Here is a 17325-nt window from a genome sequence, read left to right on the forward strand (position 1 = left end):
TGTGACATAGTAAAAAGTTAGTTGTAGGAACCAAAACAATTGATATGGACAGATGTACCACGGAAAATATTTAAAAAATAATCAAATTACTTACATCGAATTTTAAAATTAAAGATATGAGGAATGTGATATTTGTATCGGGGTTCCAACATTACAAAAGCGTTGAAGGGCCACGAACGTATATAAACTGTGCTAAACATTTGTTCACCAATGTGTTGGAAGCTGCATTCCAAAATACAAAAGAGCTACATCCAATATTAAAAGGTTGTTAAAGGTTTTAAAAAATCAAATTTGCAGCATTTGTTGAACAGATCATTAAAGAACTATGCTCTACACCTTGGAATTCTCACTACAATTTAATCAAGTCAATTGTAAAAAATTTATTCAAAATAAATGAAATGCTTACTGGTATCAATGAAATGTATAGATATACATTTCCCGGTGTTAAACATTTTGGTTGAACTTTCTGATAAATTTTACATAATTAATAGGAAACTGCAAGGAGTAAATCATGTAACCATTATGTATACATTTCAATGAATAGTTTAAGACAATCATGTATACAAGTAAATGAAGATACCTATACGAAAACTAAAAGAAAATATGCTTCCAAATTCAAGCATCTACCACAAAGCAGCTTGCTTCATGTATCCCCCAACGAATGCTTTCTTAGAACGAAATAAACACATGTAATGACAACATTATACATACAAACTTTTCAATTTCTGGAAATAATACTAAAAGACAAGATGAGGATTTAAATTTTTTCTTCTCAAGTATAATTGAAAAGCGTCAACTGTCCAATAGAGAAGTAATAGAGGGCGAAGTGCAACGTTATAGTACATCAAAAATTAGTGTAGATGTAAATTTTGATGTAGTGAAATGATGGAATAACCATGCAACGGAATATCCCAATTTATTTAGAATTGCAATTAAAATTTTCTGTTTTCTGCGAGCACTGCTGCTTCTAAACGAGTATTTTCTATGGCGGGAAATTTAATTACCGAGAAAAGAAATCGTTTGGTTCCAATGTCAACAATTTACTATTTTTAAATTCATTATGTAAATATAAAATTGATTCAACATTATAAATTTAGTTTTTGAATATTTTTCTATTGTTTTCTATTTTTTGGTTACTTTTCATGTAGTTTTGATAAAATAGTTTATAATAGTTTTGTTTACCTAATAAATAATCTATTTTCTACTCTTGTTCTATTGTTTAACAATTTTTAAAGTAAATAAACATTTTTTTTATTAAATTTTTTTTTGTTTGGATAATCCTTGTTTTCCAATATGATGGTGTATCGAAAATTTCTTTACTAATTTTATCTCGAAAGAACCGTTAACAATTTTTGAATTAAAACATAAAAATCTTAACATGTAAAAGATTATGAAAGATAATAAAACATGTTGTAATGTAGCCATATTCATAATTATTTAAATAAATTATAAAACGTTTAAACTATAAAATGTATGCTCAGCAAATTAATTAATAAGTATCAGATCATCGTCCGTTGAACCATATTACCTAGTAAGCATTATTGCTGTAATACTTTAAATTGATTACTCTTTTGTAAGAAACTCTTTAATTTTAAAACCTAACAACCTTCAACGATACGTTGAAGATACGTTTGTGTAGTTAATACAAATTTTTGCGATTTTAAATAATTCGTTAAATTTACATTACATAGTCAATATTAAATGTAATAATACATTAATAAATGTAATATGTAATAATGTAAATAATACAAAATTTAAAAAAGACAATTTATATAAACATGTTTCTCATAATAGCTTGACTCAAAAGGCCCAAAGTTTATTTTCTAAATATAATGTGACTTTAGCATATAGTAATAGGAATTCCATAGTTAATTTGCTATCCAATCACCATCTTAATGATAATAAAGAAACTTCTCATGATAATGGTGTTTATAACTGCAATGATTGCAATAGTGTATATATCGGACAGACTGGGCGAAGACTAGATATACGATTACACGAACATAAAAATAAACCCAATTCTAATATATTCAAACACATCAAAGAGACGACATAGTATGGATTTCGAAGGGGTGAAACTATTGCATAGGTGTGATAAAGGGTTTAAACTTGATTTATTAGAATCTTTTGAGATTGATAAACATACTAAAAACAATTACATTGATCTTCTTAATGAACAAGTCGAAATTTTCTACACCCCTCTTTACAAATATATACCTAAAAAATGTTTTAATAGCTAATTTTTATTTTTATTAAGAAATTGTTTACAGATTTTCAAGTAACGTGTTAACTATAAGATTGTGCTTCGATATTTTCTTAGTTGATTGTTTATTTTCAACAGGTGTGTTGGTCTATGATGATTTACATTTTTTAAGGACTTGACGTGAGTTAAAAGTAGATTTGTTTAATTACGATGATTTTAATTTTGGTTTGTTGTTTCATTTCATTAAGGTTTTGACTGATGATGAAGGAATACTTCGAAACCGGTTTCAATAAATATTTAAACAGCAAGTACAAGAAGTATTTTAATTATTTCTAATTAATCACCTTTTTTAATTTTATACCAGTTTTGCACTTTTTCAGCAAAATTTTAAATTTCAATAAGTTGTACGAAACTTTTCAAATGTCTTTTCGAATGGTTTTAAACCATTCGTTGCTTTTTAATGAGCACAGTACTTCATGATTCACACTTCTATTGACAAATGAAAGAACCATAACAACAACTGATCGATTAATATGATTCGACATGTGAGCCGTACGGTGCAGGTCTCGGAGTCGACAATACAGCAACTTAAGAAAGAATACCACACAACATAATGCACAGTAACTATGGACGAATGAAGGCCACACTCAAGCAACGAATCAGGGAATATGACTCACTATGTGAGCCATTCGCTGCAGGTTTCTGATTGCAACTCTTTTATTTGTTACAATATGCGAATATGAGATTTAAAAAGAAATCTTTCTGTAAAAACAGTTTAAGACAATCATGTATACAAGTAAATGAAGATACCTATACGAAAACTAAAAGAAAATATGCTTCCAAATTCAAGCATCTACCACAAAGCAGCTTGCTTCATGTATCCCCCAACGAATGCTTTCTTAGAACGAAATAAACACATGTAATGACAACATTATACATACAAACTTTTCAATTTCTGGAAATAATACTAAAAGACAAGATGAGGATTTAAATTTTTTCTTCTCAAGTATAATTGAAAAGCGTCAACTGTCCAATAGAGAAGTAATAGAGGGCGAAGTGCAACGTTATAGTACATCAAAAATTAGTGTAGATGTAAATTTTGATGTAGTGAAATGATGGAATAACCATGCAACGGAATATCCCAATTTATTTAGAATTGCAATTAAAATTTTCTGTTTTCTGCGAGCACTGCTGCTTCTAAACGAGTATTTTCTATGGCGGGAAATTTAATTACCGAGAAAAGAAATCGTTTGGTTCCAATGTCAACAATTTACTATTTTTAAATTCATTATGTAAATATAAAATTGATTCAACATTATAAATTTAGTTTTTGAATATTTTTCTATTGTTTTCTATTTTTTGGTTACTTTTCATGTAGTTTTGATAAAATAGTTTATAATAGTTTTGTTTACCTAATAAATAATCTATTTTCTACTCTTGTTCTATTGTTTAACAATTTTTAAAGTAAATAAACATTTTTTTTATTAAATTTTTTTTTGTTTGGATAATCCTTGTTTTCCAATATGATGGTGTATCGAAAATTTCTTTACTAATTTTATCTCGAAAGAACCGTTAACAATTTTTGAATTAAAACATAAAAATCTTAACATGTAAAAGATTATGAAAGATAATAAAACATGTTGTAATGTAGCCATATTCATAATTATTTAAATAAATTATAAAACGTTTAAACTATAAAATGTATGCTCAGCAAATTAATTAATAAGTATCAGATCATCGTCCGTTGAACCATATTACCTAGTAAGCATTATTGCTGTAATACTTTAAATTGATTACTCTTTTGTAAGAAACTCTTTAATTTTAAAACCTAACAACCTTCAACGATACGTTGAAGATACGTTTGTGTAGTTAATACAAATTTTTGCGATTTTAAATAATTCGTTAAATTTACATTACATAGTCAATATTAAATGATTTTGGACAAATTTTGGGATATTAAACTCATTTTGAATATTTTTGATAATTTTTTAACAATTTTATACCATTATCTAAAAGCTTGCAACATGGATTCAAATAAGAATAAACCAGTATACACTTCGTCTTTAATCCATGGATTTAAGAAAACCTATATTAAAATGGAAATAACCAAGAACCACATCATGTTTATAAAATAATGTATGTTTAAAAGAGAAATTAATTCCATCTTTTATTAAATTCAAATGCGATAAACTTTCAAGCCACGCGAGACAACAGACTGAAGAAAAACTGTTAAAGAACGAAAAACGTCAACATTTTAAGAAACTCAATTATCAAGAAGAAAAATTAGCTAAATTACATAGAATACTTAAAGAAATGTTACTTTACATAGAATTAGAATGTCTAATTCAAGAGACACGGAAGCAGGCATATATAGAGAAGAGAGATGATCGCAACAAAAAGAATAAGAAGATTAATAATTTAAGAACAAACAAGTACAGTAAAGAAAAAGTTTTGGGAACATTCCATGACGAAGAGAAGGGTAAAGAAAAAGATTACATACAATTCAAGAATATAACTAACATCTTGTTTACGAAAGAAGAAGAAAACTTTTTAAATAAGGGTCATAAATTTGCAATGAACCCCACAGTCAATTTTCCATTATTAACCATAGATTTCGATACAATAATCAAAAAACTACCAGACTATACTGACATCAGAAGTGATTTAATCTCTTTTTTAAAAAAACAAGAAAAAATAAAAACACCATTAGACCCTTTGCAAATTAAATATAGAAAAATAATTAAATCAATTAAAAACAAAATAGAACAAAACAATGCTGTTTTCGTTAAAGCAGGTGCAGGTATTGTAATTATCAAAAAAGAATCATATATACAAAAAACGGAACATTTTATGAATAATAATAACTATGAAAAATTGAACAAGGATCCGTTAGATTCAATCATCAGAAAAACGAAAGAAATTATTAACGGTAATAAAGATGCTCTTATCGAATTTACCCCTCATTTACAACATAAACGTATAAACAATTTCTTCAGTATGACTTTTATAAGCATGAACCCTGATGTTCCTAAATTATATTCCTTACCAAAGCTACACAAAATAGAAATTCCAATAAGACCTATAACAGCCTTCAATAATTCACCCGCATCGAAGTTAGCCAAATTCATGCTTGGTGTGTTTCAAAAAATAAACTTTCAACCTAAATATACCGTTTCTAATTCGAAAGAATTTATCCAAAATACCAAGCACCTTGATCTAAAGAATAAAATTATGCTGTCATTTGACGTAACGAATCTATATTCAAATGTACCCATAGACATCACCCTGAATTTAACCAGTAAAATATTCAGAGAACATTTCAAAGATAAAAATTTAACAACTCAACTAGACATTATACTGAAACGTCTATAAGATCAAAGATGGACTGCCGATGGGAGTGCCTTTGTCAGGTATCCTGGCTGACATATATCTGGATTATGTTGAAAACAACTATATTTTTTCAAACCTTAATCCTTTCGTAAATAATATCACAAAATGGGTTCGTTATGTTGATGACATTTAAATAATAATAGGTAATAACACTGATTTAAATAGGCTTCATACATATATCAACAACATACAAGATAAATTAAAATTTACTCTGGAGCTCGAGAATAATAAGGAAATTATTTTTCTAGATCTGAAACTGATCAATGTAAAAGATACAATAACCTATAACATTTATAGAAAACAAACCACAATTTCAACTGTTATTCCCTTTGATTCAGCACACCCCTTTTCCCAAAAAATGGCGAGTTTCGTTTCTTTTTTAATAGAATACTGGATTACCCTTTATCACATGAAAATAGAATCAAAGAATTTAACTATATTTTTAATCTAGGTAAACAAAATAAATACACATACAAAACACTTAATAAGCTTTTAGCCAAGATACAACAAACAAAGGATCCTCTATATACAAAATTTAAAAAAGACAATTTATATAAACATGTTTCTCATAATAGCTTGACTCAAAAGGCCCAAAGTTTATTTTCTAAATATAATGTGACTTTAGCATATAGTAATAGGAATTCCATAGTTAATTTGCTATCCAATCACCATCTTAATGATAATAAAGAAACTTCTCATGATAATGGTGTTTATAACTGCAATGATTGCAATAGTGTATATATCGGACAGACTGGGCGAAGACTAGATATACGATTACACGAACATAAAAATAAACCCAATTCTAATATATTCAAACACATCAAAGAGACGACATAGTATGGATTTCGAAGGGGTGAAACTATTGCATAGGTGTGATAAAGGGTTTAAACTTGATTTATTAGAATCTTTTGAGATTGATAAACATACTAAAAACAATTACATTGATCTTCTTAATGAACAAGTCGAAATTTTCTACACCCCTCTTTACAAATATATACCTAAAAAATGTTTTAATAGCTAATTTTTATTTTTATTAAGAAATTGTTTACAGATTTTCAAGTAACGTGTTAACTATAAGATTGTGCTTCGATATTTTCTTAGTTGATTGTTTATTTTCAACAGGTGTGTTGGTCTATGATGATTTACATTTTTTAAGGACTTGACGTGAGTTAAAAGTAGATTTGTTTAATTACGATGATTTTAATTTTGGTTTGTTGTTTCATTTCATTAAGGTTTTGACTGATGATGAAGGAATACTTCGAAACCGGTTTCAATAAATATTTAAACAGCAAGTACAAGAAGTATTTTAATTATTTCTAATTAATCACCTTTTTTAATTTTATACCAGTTTTGCACTTTTTCAGCAAAATTTTAAATTTCAATAAGTTGTACGAAACTTTTCAAATGTCTTTTCGAATGGTTTTAAACCATTCGTTGCTTTTTAATGAGCACAGTACTTCATGATTCACACTTCTATTGACAAATGAAAGAACCATAACAACAACTGATCGATTAATATGATTCGACATGTGAGCCGTACGGTGCAGGTCTCGGAGTCGACAATACAGCAACTTAAGAAAGAATACCACACAACATAATGCACAGTAACTATGGACGAATGAAGGCCACACTCAAGCAACGAATCAGGGAATATGACTCACTATGTGAGCCATTCGCTGCAGGTTTCTGATTGCAACTCTTTTATTTGTTACAATATGCGAATATGAGATTTAAAAAGAAATCTTTCTGTAAAAACAGCCTTAAATCATTTTCGGAATAATAACTTTCTTATATGATTCGGACAAAACGCTAACATCACATGGAATCAATAGGAAGTTTTCTACTTTACGAGGTAATAGCTAGCGATCACTCGATTACACAAATGGCTACAATTTTTCCCCCAAAAACTACGAAAATTGCATGTAATTACTGTAAATTGTTTACTAAAAGGTAGTTAACGTCGCACGGGTTAATTACATAATGTTATTATAAATAAAATACATATTTTGATGGACATAAATCATAACGATGACTTTCAAACTTTGCTGTTTAAATAATTACAGTTTATTACAGGCTATTAAAAATGTTTTTGAATTTTATAGTTAAAACCTCTGAACATTAGAAAATAATTAACTTAAAGTAAATGAGTTGCAAACTTTTCCACTTTTATGTAAAATAGCTCGGCTGTAATGACTTGTTAAATAATCTATTATCTCATCATTAAAGAAGCTTTTACGGAGCTTGAACGTTTTAATAAAAAAATTAATAATCCCAAATTCTCACGGTATCTACACTTAATAGACGTTCATGAACGAAAAATTTCTTTGAATAAATTAATAGTTAAATATACACAGAGTTTCCTTACAATACGTTTCTTTGATATTAATTATTTTTAATTTACAAACTAAAATTACTCGTCAAAATACTCACTAACCTTTTCTTCTTAATATTTCATTTACATGTCGAGTCTCACCACGCTGGTCTTGGTACTTCTCCTATGCGCAAAGTTGGTCTCAGCACAAGTGCTTCGAGTTGTTCTCCTCGAGGATCTAAAGTGTCTTCCTGACCCATTAGGATACTCTTTGACTGTATTTTTGCAGTATAAACTATTCATTTCGTAGTTTCCATTGCTGGGGGATGTTGTGCAGCAACCCACGGCGCGCCGAAACTCTTTTCTGAATTTCCCTGCATAAAATGAGGAAACGTAAAAAAAGTATAAAATGGTTAATAAAATTACATATAGGAAGTTGTTAAAATTCTGGGATATTACATGTTTCTAACAATCTTGTATTTTGTTATGATGGAGGATTTTGAAGGTTACAATCCGGGGTTTACACCGAGATGTCGTAAACGATAAAAGGTTGGGGTGTTAGAGTGTATCAGATCTCTTTAGGTACTCAAAGTTACAGCTTGGATTTTATGGTTTTGCAGAATAGGCTTTTCACCTTAAAACGTAACCACGGTAAGAAATGAGATTACGTTTTATTGATTAAACGATTTAATTACCGAGTAAAACTGATTAAATTTGAGAAATCTAAATGTTTATATATACAGTGTCCGCTAAAAAGTCAGTGTAGCGTCTTGTCTACAAAATGTACTCCCTAAAATCCAAATGTGCTACGATATATTTTTTTAATATGATTTTTAAAAGATCGAGTTATTAAAAAGAAAAATAATAATAACAATAGACTTGACAATTTTCTATAAATACTTCACTTCGTGTCTGGTATATAAAATTATAATACATATTATAATAATATTCATTGTTCTAGATGTTAAATGAAGGGGATGGATATTTGTAATGTTAGAACCGTTGTAAAGTTTAGGTTAGTTTTAATAGATAAAAAAAGAAAAATAGTTTAGTAAAAAAGAAAAAATAAAAATAAAAAGGTCATTGAAACAAAAAAAATAATAAATAATAGTAAATAAACATAAAAAAAGTGTTAAATCGGATTTTTGAATTAAGGAATTTCTGTTTAAACCTGGTCCCGAAATATTCCATTATATAGTTAAAAGTTGTGTTTTGATAAAAAAATAAACGATCATCACAATTTTTGGCGCCCAATGTGAAGCAGAAAAAAATAAAATCGCTGAAAAACAAATAAAAACCAGAGCGTCATCGAAAGGTAGAAAAGATGATACAGACGAAACGAATCAAACTTCGAGTATAGCTAATACGAGTAGTGCTGTTAAGAAAGAGACAGTAGAGAAAAGTCACATAAATATGAATGATATATTATAATGGAAATGATGCGAAAAATAAATGAAGATAACAAAATAAGAGATGAAAATAATAGAGTAATATAATATGAAGAAAATCTAAGAAAATTAAATGAAGAGAACAAAATCATAAATGAAGAATATTTGAGAAGAATAAATGAAGAAATAACTAAAATAACAGATGAAAACAAAAGAATGAGAGACGAAAATAAGAAACTAAATGAAGAAAATAGAACATTAATAATAGAAAATTTCGAAATAATTAAAAAAGAAAATGAACTAATTATGAGAGATAATCAAAATTGGAACAACAATTAAATAATCAAACAGAAGGTATAACTAAAGCACTAGATGGAAAGATAACGTATCAAATTAACGAAAAGATTGAAACAATTAGACAGGAAAACACAATTCAAATTATTACGACAATAGATCAACAAATAAATGAGTATTCCGATAAAATGAAAGAAAATAAAGATAATATTATAAATTTAAAAGAAGAAAGAAATAAAGATTTAAATAGTTTACACGAAGAACAAGATAAATTAAAGAAAGATATCATAATTAATAAACAAAATTTTGATAATTTATAAACAAAAGAATGTGAAGATTACGACAGTTTAATTAAAATAATTGAAGATATAAAGAAAACTAGAAGTAATATGTTAAATTTAGATTCTTCATCGACATTATCGTACTTAAAACCGGAAATGTGGTCCAAATTTAGGGGTACCAAGGACAAGATACACCCGATGACATACTTAAATAACTTGATAAGATTACCCACCGATATTGACGATCCTAAATTAATTTTAAATTTGATTCAACTAACTTTAGAAGAGCGAAATGGTAGCGGACAAATGCAACAACTTGGATGATTTTAAGACTGAATTTCTGAAACAGTTTTGGAATAGTAACCAACAACAAATATATTATTATGGAATATTAAATGGAAAATATAAAGAAAATTGGAAAGTAACCAGGGAAATGTATGCGTGTGATGTATACAACCGTAGCAAATATATATATAGCAAATATATAGTACAGGGTCTTGAAGAAAAGGAAATGGCAGAAATTTTAATCAAACATTTTGTCAATGCAGATAACCTAGCACTTGTTTATCAAAATATTTCCAGCATGAATGAATTAATGGAGATTTTAAGAAGATTAGACGATTTTACGGAAAACCAAAGAAAATAATGAAATTTAAATTATCAAAATATAAGCTACGGACATAGAAAACTAAACGATAACTACAACTACGATAAAAAACCAGAGCAACATCAAAGAAACTACAATTACAATAACAATAACTATACGAACTATGATAATAATAATAAAAACTACTGTAGTAATAATAGATATGATAATAATTACTCTCGAAATTGAAATGGAAATGGACACGATAATTATGGATATAGAAATTCTCAACCAAGGTTCAAAATAATGACTATCAAAACAGAGGAGCACCACGTAGATTTAATTTTGTACCACAGAATCGAGGAAATCCTCCAGAACGAGAAACAAATAATGAATATTGTCATTTAATGATTGAGAATAAAAATGAAGATAAAGAAAGTGTTAAGAAAGAAAAGAATGAGCATTTTGAAATGAAAACGAATGAAGTAAATGTAAAAAGAATTAATAATATAAATAAAGGGGAAAATCATTATAAAAATATTGAAAGGAAATAAATATGATGAATATGGGGAAGAAATAAATTATGTAAATATAAATAATGAAAATAAAAATAATAAAATAAATGAAAATAAAAAAGAAAATATAATTATTGACGAGGGAAATAAGGAATGGTATATAGAAGAATTGGTAAAGAAAATTCAGATAAAGGAAGAAAGTAAAGAAAGATTGAAGGAAATTTTGTTGGATAATTCGATAACATTTAATAATAAAATAACGTTTGCTAAAAATTATAGCCATAAAATACAAGTAGAAGAACATTCACCTTTAAATTGTAAAAATTATCCTATACCTTTTCTTTTCGAGAACAAGTTAGCGAAGAGATAAATAAACTGATAGATCAACAAATTATCGAAAGATCAAATTCCTATTTTATAAGTCCGCTTGTAATTGTTAAAAAATCTGATGGTAGTTTAAGAATTTGTCTAGATGCAAGGGAGATAAATAAAAGAGTGAAACCAGGTTTCGAAACACCACAAACTGTCGATATTTGAATGTCAAAATGTGGAACGAGTAAGTATTTTACTAAAATTGATTTAAAAGCAGCTTTCTGGTTAATAAAACTTTTTGAAGAATCAAAAAAATATCAATTAAAGTAAAAATAATTTAAAGTAGTACCTTTTGGAGTAAAATGTAGTCCTTCAGCTTTAATTAGATTTTTATGTCGAATATTAAATAGATATGAAGATTTTTGTGTACATTACCTCGATGATATCTTGATTTTTTCTAACACTGAAGGAGTACATTTAGGACATTTACAAACTATATTTTCGCCATTAGACTATAAACGGAGTTAAATTCAGGACAATTTATTTATGACATTATAAATAACTTAAATTTTCTCATTTATTTGGGAGCAGAAATATCAGTCTTACGAGTTAAACTATTTCCGTTCATAAACAAAACTCTACATTCGTTTTATTAGCAGTGGCGAATGGATCAGTTATCACACTGAGAGAATTAGATTGTACGAATCGTATTATAGAAAAAATATTATACATGCAGCAATTCATTGTAAATATTATATTCATTATATTTATTGTACTGAATACAATCTCGTCTCGCTGTCACTATTTGTAGTAAACGTATTATACCTTATAATATATTTTTAGTGCATAGTACAATCCATTTCTCTCAGTGCAAAACATATGGTAAAAAGTTACTAACAGTTTCTCTACAATTAAGACGTAACTTTCCATTTGTTTTCACTCTGGAGGACGTGAGAAAAACCTATAATCGGCGCTGATTTCTTAGGCAAGTACAATATTTTAATAGATATTAAACATCACACGAGTTATCGATTGTGAAACAAATCTTTCAGTAATAGGCTTCCTCTCACGTACTTCAACTTCTCCTCAACCACACCTTTTCTCTATTGAAATAAAATAAATAAAATTTACACAATTATTAAAAAATTTAACTTCTTCCCCCGATTTCTCCATTCTTGTCATTCATCAAACAACACACAAATTTGCCGGATCTGCCGTCCATCATCTTCATCAGTAACCTCTCCATTGCACATGGTCCCTAAAAAGACTCCGGAGATTGGTTCCCTTGTGGAGACTATAAGCAACTTAATCATATCATAGTTCCATATCTTTATCCATTGCCTCACATACAAGATTTTAATTTTCACTTGTCTGATTGTATCATCTTTTCGAAAATTGATTTAGTTCGGGCTTACCACCCAATTCCGGTTGCACCCGAAGACAGTAGTAGTATCCGTAGTAGTAGTAATAGTAAATCCGAAGATGAACACTTAGAACAACTAAGAATTCTTTTTGAAAGACGTCATACAGTATCAGAAAAAGGAATCCAAGTTTCCTCAACCAAAAACAGTAAAACAACTTCAACATTTCTTAGGAATGTTAAATTTTTACCACCGTTTCATACCCAACCTATCAGAAATCTTATTCCCACTACATAGACTAGTAAATAAATTGCAACTTCAAAAAATCAAAAACATTACATTCTGGACAACAGAAGAAGAACATTCTTTCTCTAAAGCCAAAGAATCTCTAGTCAATGTTACACTTCTCTCACATCCTTCTCCAACAGGATCGTTTTATATACTGATGTTTCAGAAACAGGAATAGGAGCTGTTCTTTCCCAAATTAACAATGGAGCTACTTCACCAGTAGCCTTCTTTTCCAAAAGAATGTCTATCAGCCAAATGAAGTATTCCACCTTTGACAGAGAACTCTAAGCTATTCCGCGGTTAAATATTTTAAACTTTTCTTACAAGGGAACCAATTCAAAATTTTCACAGATCATAAACCCCTAATCACCGAGCTCTTTTCAAAAACAGCATAGTTGAGCTAACCTCTGAGATCTCTCACATTAAAGGATATGTTTTTTGGTATTAGCTTTATCAAGAATCACTGTCGATTCTTTAACATCTATTTATCCCTCTGACAAAACAATTAAAGCAGATCTGGGTTGTTCCCCAGCTGAATTAGTATATGGCCAACCTCTACGCCTGCTAGGCGAATTTTTCGTTGCTTCTCAAGATCACTTAGAAGTAGAACAGCTACTATCTGGTCTTAAGGATACATTTTCAAATTTAAAACCTGTTCCTTCCTCCACTTCTTTTCATTCCAACATTAAACATTTTACCCACAAAGACTTATTTGTTACAGATTTTGTATTTTTAAAATTAAATCACTTTAAACCATTCCTTGCCCAAGGTTTGAAGGTCCATTTAATGCCATTAAACGTTTGCCTAAAACCTTTATCATTTTAAAAGATAACAAACAATTATCAATTAACATTGACCGTTTGTCACCAGCTAATGACAAATTAGAAATTGCTTGTTATCGAAATTCTGTTACAAATAAATCTTTACATGTTCGTTTTGAAAATCGAAATATTTTCTACTAGTTAAACTTCATTTTCTGGTTGACCTCAAGTTTCTTGGATTTGTAGCGTCTTGTCTACAAAATCTATTCCCTAAAACCCAAATGTGCTACGATATATCTTTTGTATATGATTTTTAAAATATCGAGTTACTAAAAAAAGAAACAGAAAAATAATAATAATAGAGTTGACAATTTTGTATAAATACTTCACTTTGTGTCTGATATCTAAAATTATAATACATACATATATTGTAAAATATAATTTATTTATAAAATATAACAATAAATTTCCTTTTTAATTGTGGTAAAATCTTTTGAGAAATAACCATAAGACACTCGATATGATTTTTTGAAAATTTCTTGTTATTTTTGATTTATAAATTTGACAATTTCTTCTTTAATAACACTATTCTACAAAAAGAAATTCATAAAATGTACATTTGACGCCACTGTATTTTTCTTATGTAGTGGTTCCCTAAAGCCAAAATTCACATTTAAAATTTTTTCTATGGACACGTTTTGGAGCTATGATTTTTTTTAGGGTATGTTGACTATATGCAGCATATCTCGAGTTAGATATGACCGATCTGGTCGTACTATTCATCAAATTAAAGAGTATTGTATAGCCAATAAATGTTATTAATACTTTTTCCAATCGATTCGGTAGTTTTAAAACAATGGTCTATAATATGTAAAAAAGGGATTTTTTTTAGACAAAATGTGAACCAAAAATTCGTTCAATATCCGTGGAGAGTCGCAGAAAAATTCTTTTTTACCTTCTACGTAAAGTTTGCTCTTTTTAGAAGAGAACAAGGTACGCAGGATGAGAATCTGTGGAGAAATTACCAAAAATTATGATCTTCTATATGTGAGAGCACAGCTTTTTCTTGTACATGAAATTCCGCGCAACTAGACCGTTAGAAATTTTTAGGTTTCATGTTTCGTACGTTTCTGAGATTTTACGTGTAGGAGCTATTGATCCCAATCTTTCGATTTAAAATAATGTCAAAATAGCTGCCACATCCAGTGTATCGGAAGTAGCCTACAACTTCGTTATTTTAAACGGAATGCTGCAATTTTTATTGGATATTTGAATTGAAAAACAGTTTTTTTTAAGCAAAAATCTCAATACAAAATTCACTCAAACGCCTTGGAGAGCCGCAAAAATTCCGTCTTATTTTTTATATAGGGTTTGTACTTTTACAATAGGAAGATGCCCAGGATTTTCCTATTTCTATATTTTTCGGTAGGAATATTTCGGTATTCCTAACGTACATTGCCGTTTTACTCAGTGAATTAAGTTTACTTGAAAAAGGATATTTGAGGTATAGTCTCCGATTTTTCTGGTGGTTTTTATGACCCTCAGAAACAGTAGCAACAGTAATTATCACCCCGAAAAAGTACCTGATCGTGATTTATGATAGGCCCTCCTAGCGAATTAGGTCCAGGGACGCACTTCTTTTTTTATTTTATTTCAATATGAACTATTTAACATTTCTAACCGGCGATTGTCATTAATTCAAGATTCTTCATCAGTGTCATAATAACAGATGTCACTTTCCGCGCATTCTAAGCTGTGGTCATCAGAAGAATCATCAACACTAATAATAAAACGCTGTACATGTGGCGACACATACAAATCTTCGACATCTTTCACGTGTTTTACGCACTACGACCACAATTCGGATGAAATATTATTACATTGCTCACGAATTATATTAATATTGTTTTTAAATATTATGTTTTTGTAATTTCCGTTAATGCGAACCTGAACAACTCAGCCGGAGTTTGGGGTTCGTCAACTACCTGTTTACAACCCCGTCTTTGTTCGTTATACGTCAGATTTCCAAAGTGATTTAACTGAATGTCAAGGACAGCATGAACAGCATCTTTTAACACAGGAAGAACTGAATGATTGGGTGAGAGACTTGGAGCTTTCACAGGAGAACGCAGAATTACATGCATCTTGTATGAAGCAATATCACTTTTTGGATACGAGTGTTAAAGTAACATATTACAGAGACCGTAACAGGCCTTACACAAAATATTATGCGTCAACTGATAACATATGCTTTTGCAAAGACATTCTCGGTTTGTTCGAGGAGCTTAGCCAACCTTATAATGCACACGAGTGGCGGTTATTTATTGATAGCTATAAAAGTAGTTTGAAAGCAGTTCTTTTGCATAGTGGAAATGAGAAACCATCAATTCCGATCGCGCATGCTGTAAATACTAAAGAATCGTATGAAACAATGGTTAAACTATTAAAATCTCTTAATTACGAAGAAAATGAATGGAAAGTTTGTGCCGATTTAAAAGTCACAGGATGTTGTGTGGTTTACAAAACTACACGAAATATTGTTGTTTCCTTTGTCTTTGGGACAGCCGCGCAAGAGAACACCATTATAAGAGGAAGCAATGGCCTGAAAGAAAAAGCCACACCCTGGGCGAGGGCAACATTAAATATTTGCCTCTTATTAAAAAAAAATATCCTTCTACCACCATTACATATTAAGTTTGGACTCTTCAAGAATTTTGTGAAAGCGCTGAATATAGAAGGTCAAGCGTTTGCTTATTTAAGAACCTTATTTGGAAATCTTTCTTTCGCAAAAATCAAGGAAGGTGTTTTCAACGATCCACAAATAAAAAAACTTTTAAAAGATGACAAATTTCAAACCTATTTAGCATTCGTTGAAGCTGCAGCCTGGAATTCGTTTCAGTTAATTTTTTCTGATTTTCTTGGAAACACTAAAAGCCCGAATTACTAGACAATTGTTGAAAATTTGCTTCAGAATTATGCAAAATTGGGTATGGATCATTATTATTATTATTCCGGGTATCTGTAAAGTACCGGCATCCCCGCAGCTTCCGAGTTAAGAGACATTTAGATTCAAAATAAAAAAACAATGAAGGAATGACACGTTTTTTATTCTGAATTTAATTTCGATGTACATTTCAAAAGCTACGGGAATGTAGACAGTTTACAAATACACGTTATTACATTATTTTCAGTTATATGTTTAATTTTATTTAAATTTTTTCCAACATATGTCTCTAAAAATTCATTTTTTACACTCACACTTAAATTTCTTCCCGGAGAATCGTGGTGACATAAGTGATGAACATGGCGAAAGGTTCCACCAACAAATGAAGAACATTGAGCGGCGTTATCAGGGAATTTGGACTGAAAGAATGATGAGAGACTATATCTGGTTCCTCATAAGAAACAGAAGGCAAAGCGGGGAGCAAAGTTATTTCTAAGACTTGTGCATACTATTTTATTAATACCTAAATGTTACAATCAAAATAAACTGAATGAATCACTGTATTTCGTGCTTTTTGAGAAAAATTACATAAATGGGAAAAGCTGGATTTTGGCACTTTGACTCACAAATGATCATAATTTCGATATTTCTCTATAGGCTTTGGTCGTAAATACTGTCTTCTTATTGGAAA

At 29.3% G+C, this 17325-nt stretch overlaps 1 protein-coding gene across 1 annotated transcript in view; it reads right to left on the reverse strand.

Moving 5' to 3' along the window:
* Window positions 1–6184: 6184 nt before the first annotated feature.
* Window positions 6185–17325, reverse strand: part of LOC111425112 (orexin/Hypocretin receptor type 1-like) — a 128003-nt gene continuing 116862 nt past the window's right edge. The window contains exon 7 of the mRNA XM_023058893.2: window positions 6185–8278. Within this exon, the coding sequence (XP_022914661.2) occupies window positions 8049–8278 (230 nt within the window). The 3' untranslated portion in view covers window positions 6185–8048. The remainder of the gene's footprint in view (window positions 8279–17325) is intronic.

The sequence above is a fragment of the Onthophagus taurus genome, chromosome 7, assembly GCF_036711975.1.
Source record: "Onthophagus taurus isolate NC chromosome 7, IU_Otau_3.0, whole genome shotgun sequence".
In the NCBI taxonomy this organism is placed as follows: Eukaryota; Metazoa; Arthropoda; class Insecta; order Coleoptera; family Scarabaeidae; genus Onthophagus; species Onthophagus taurus.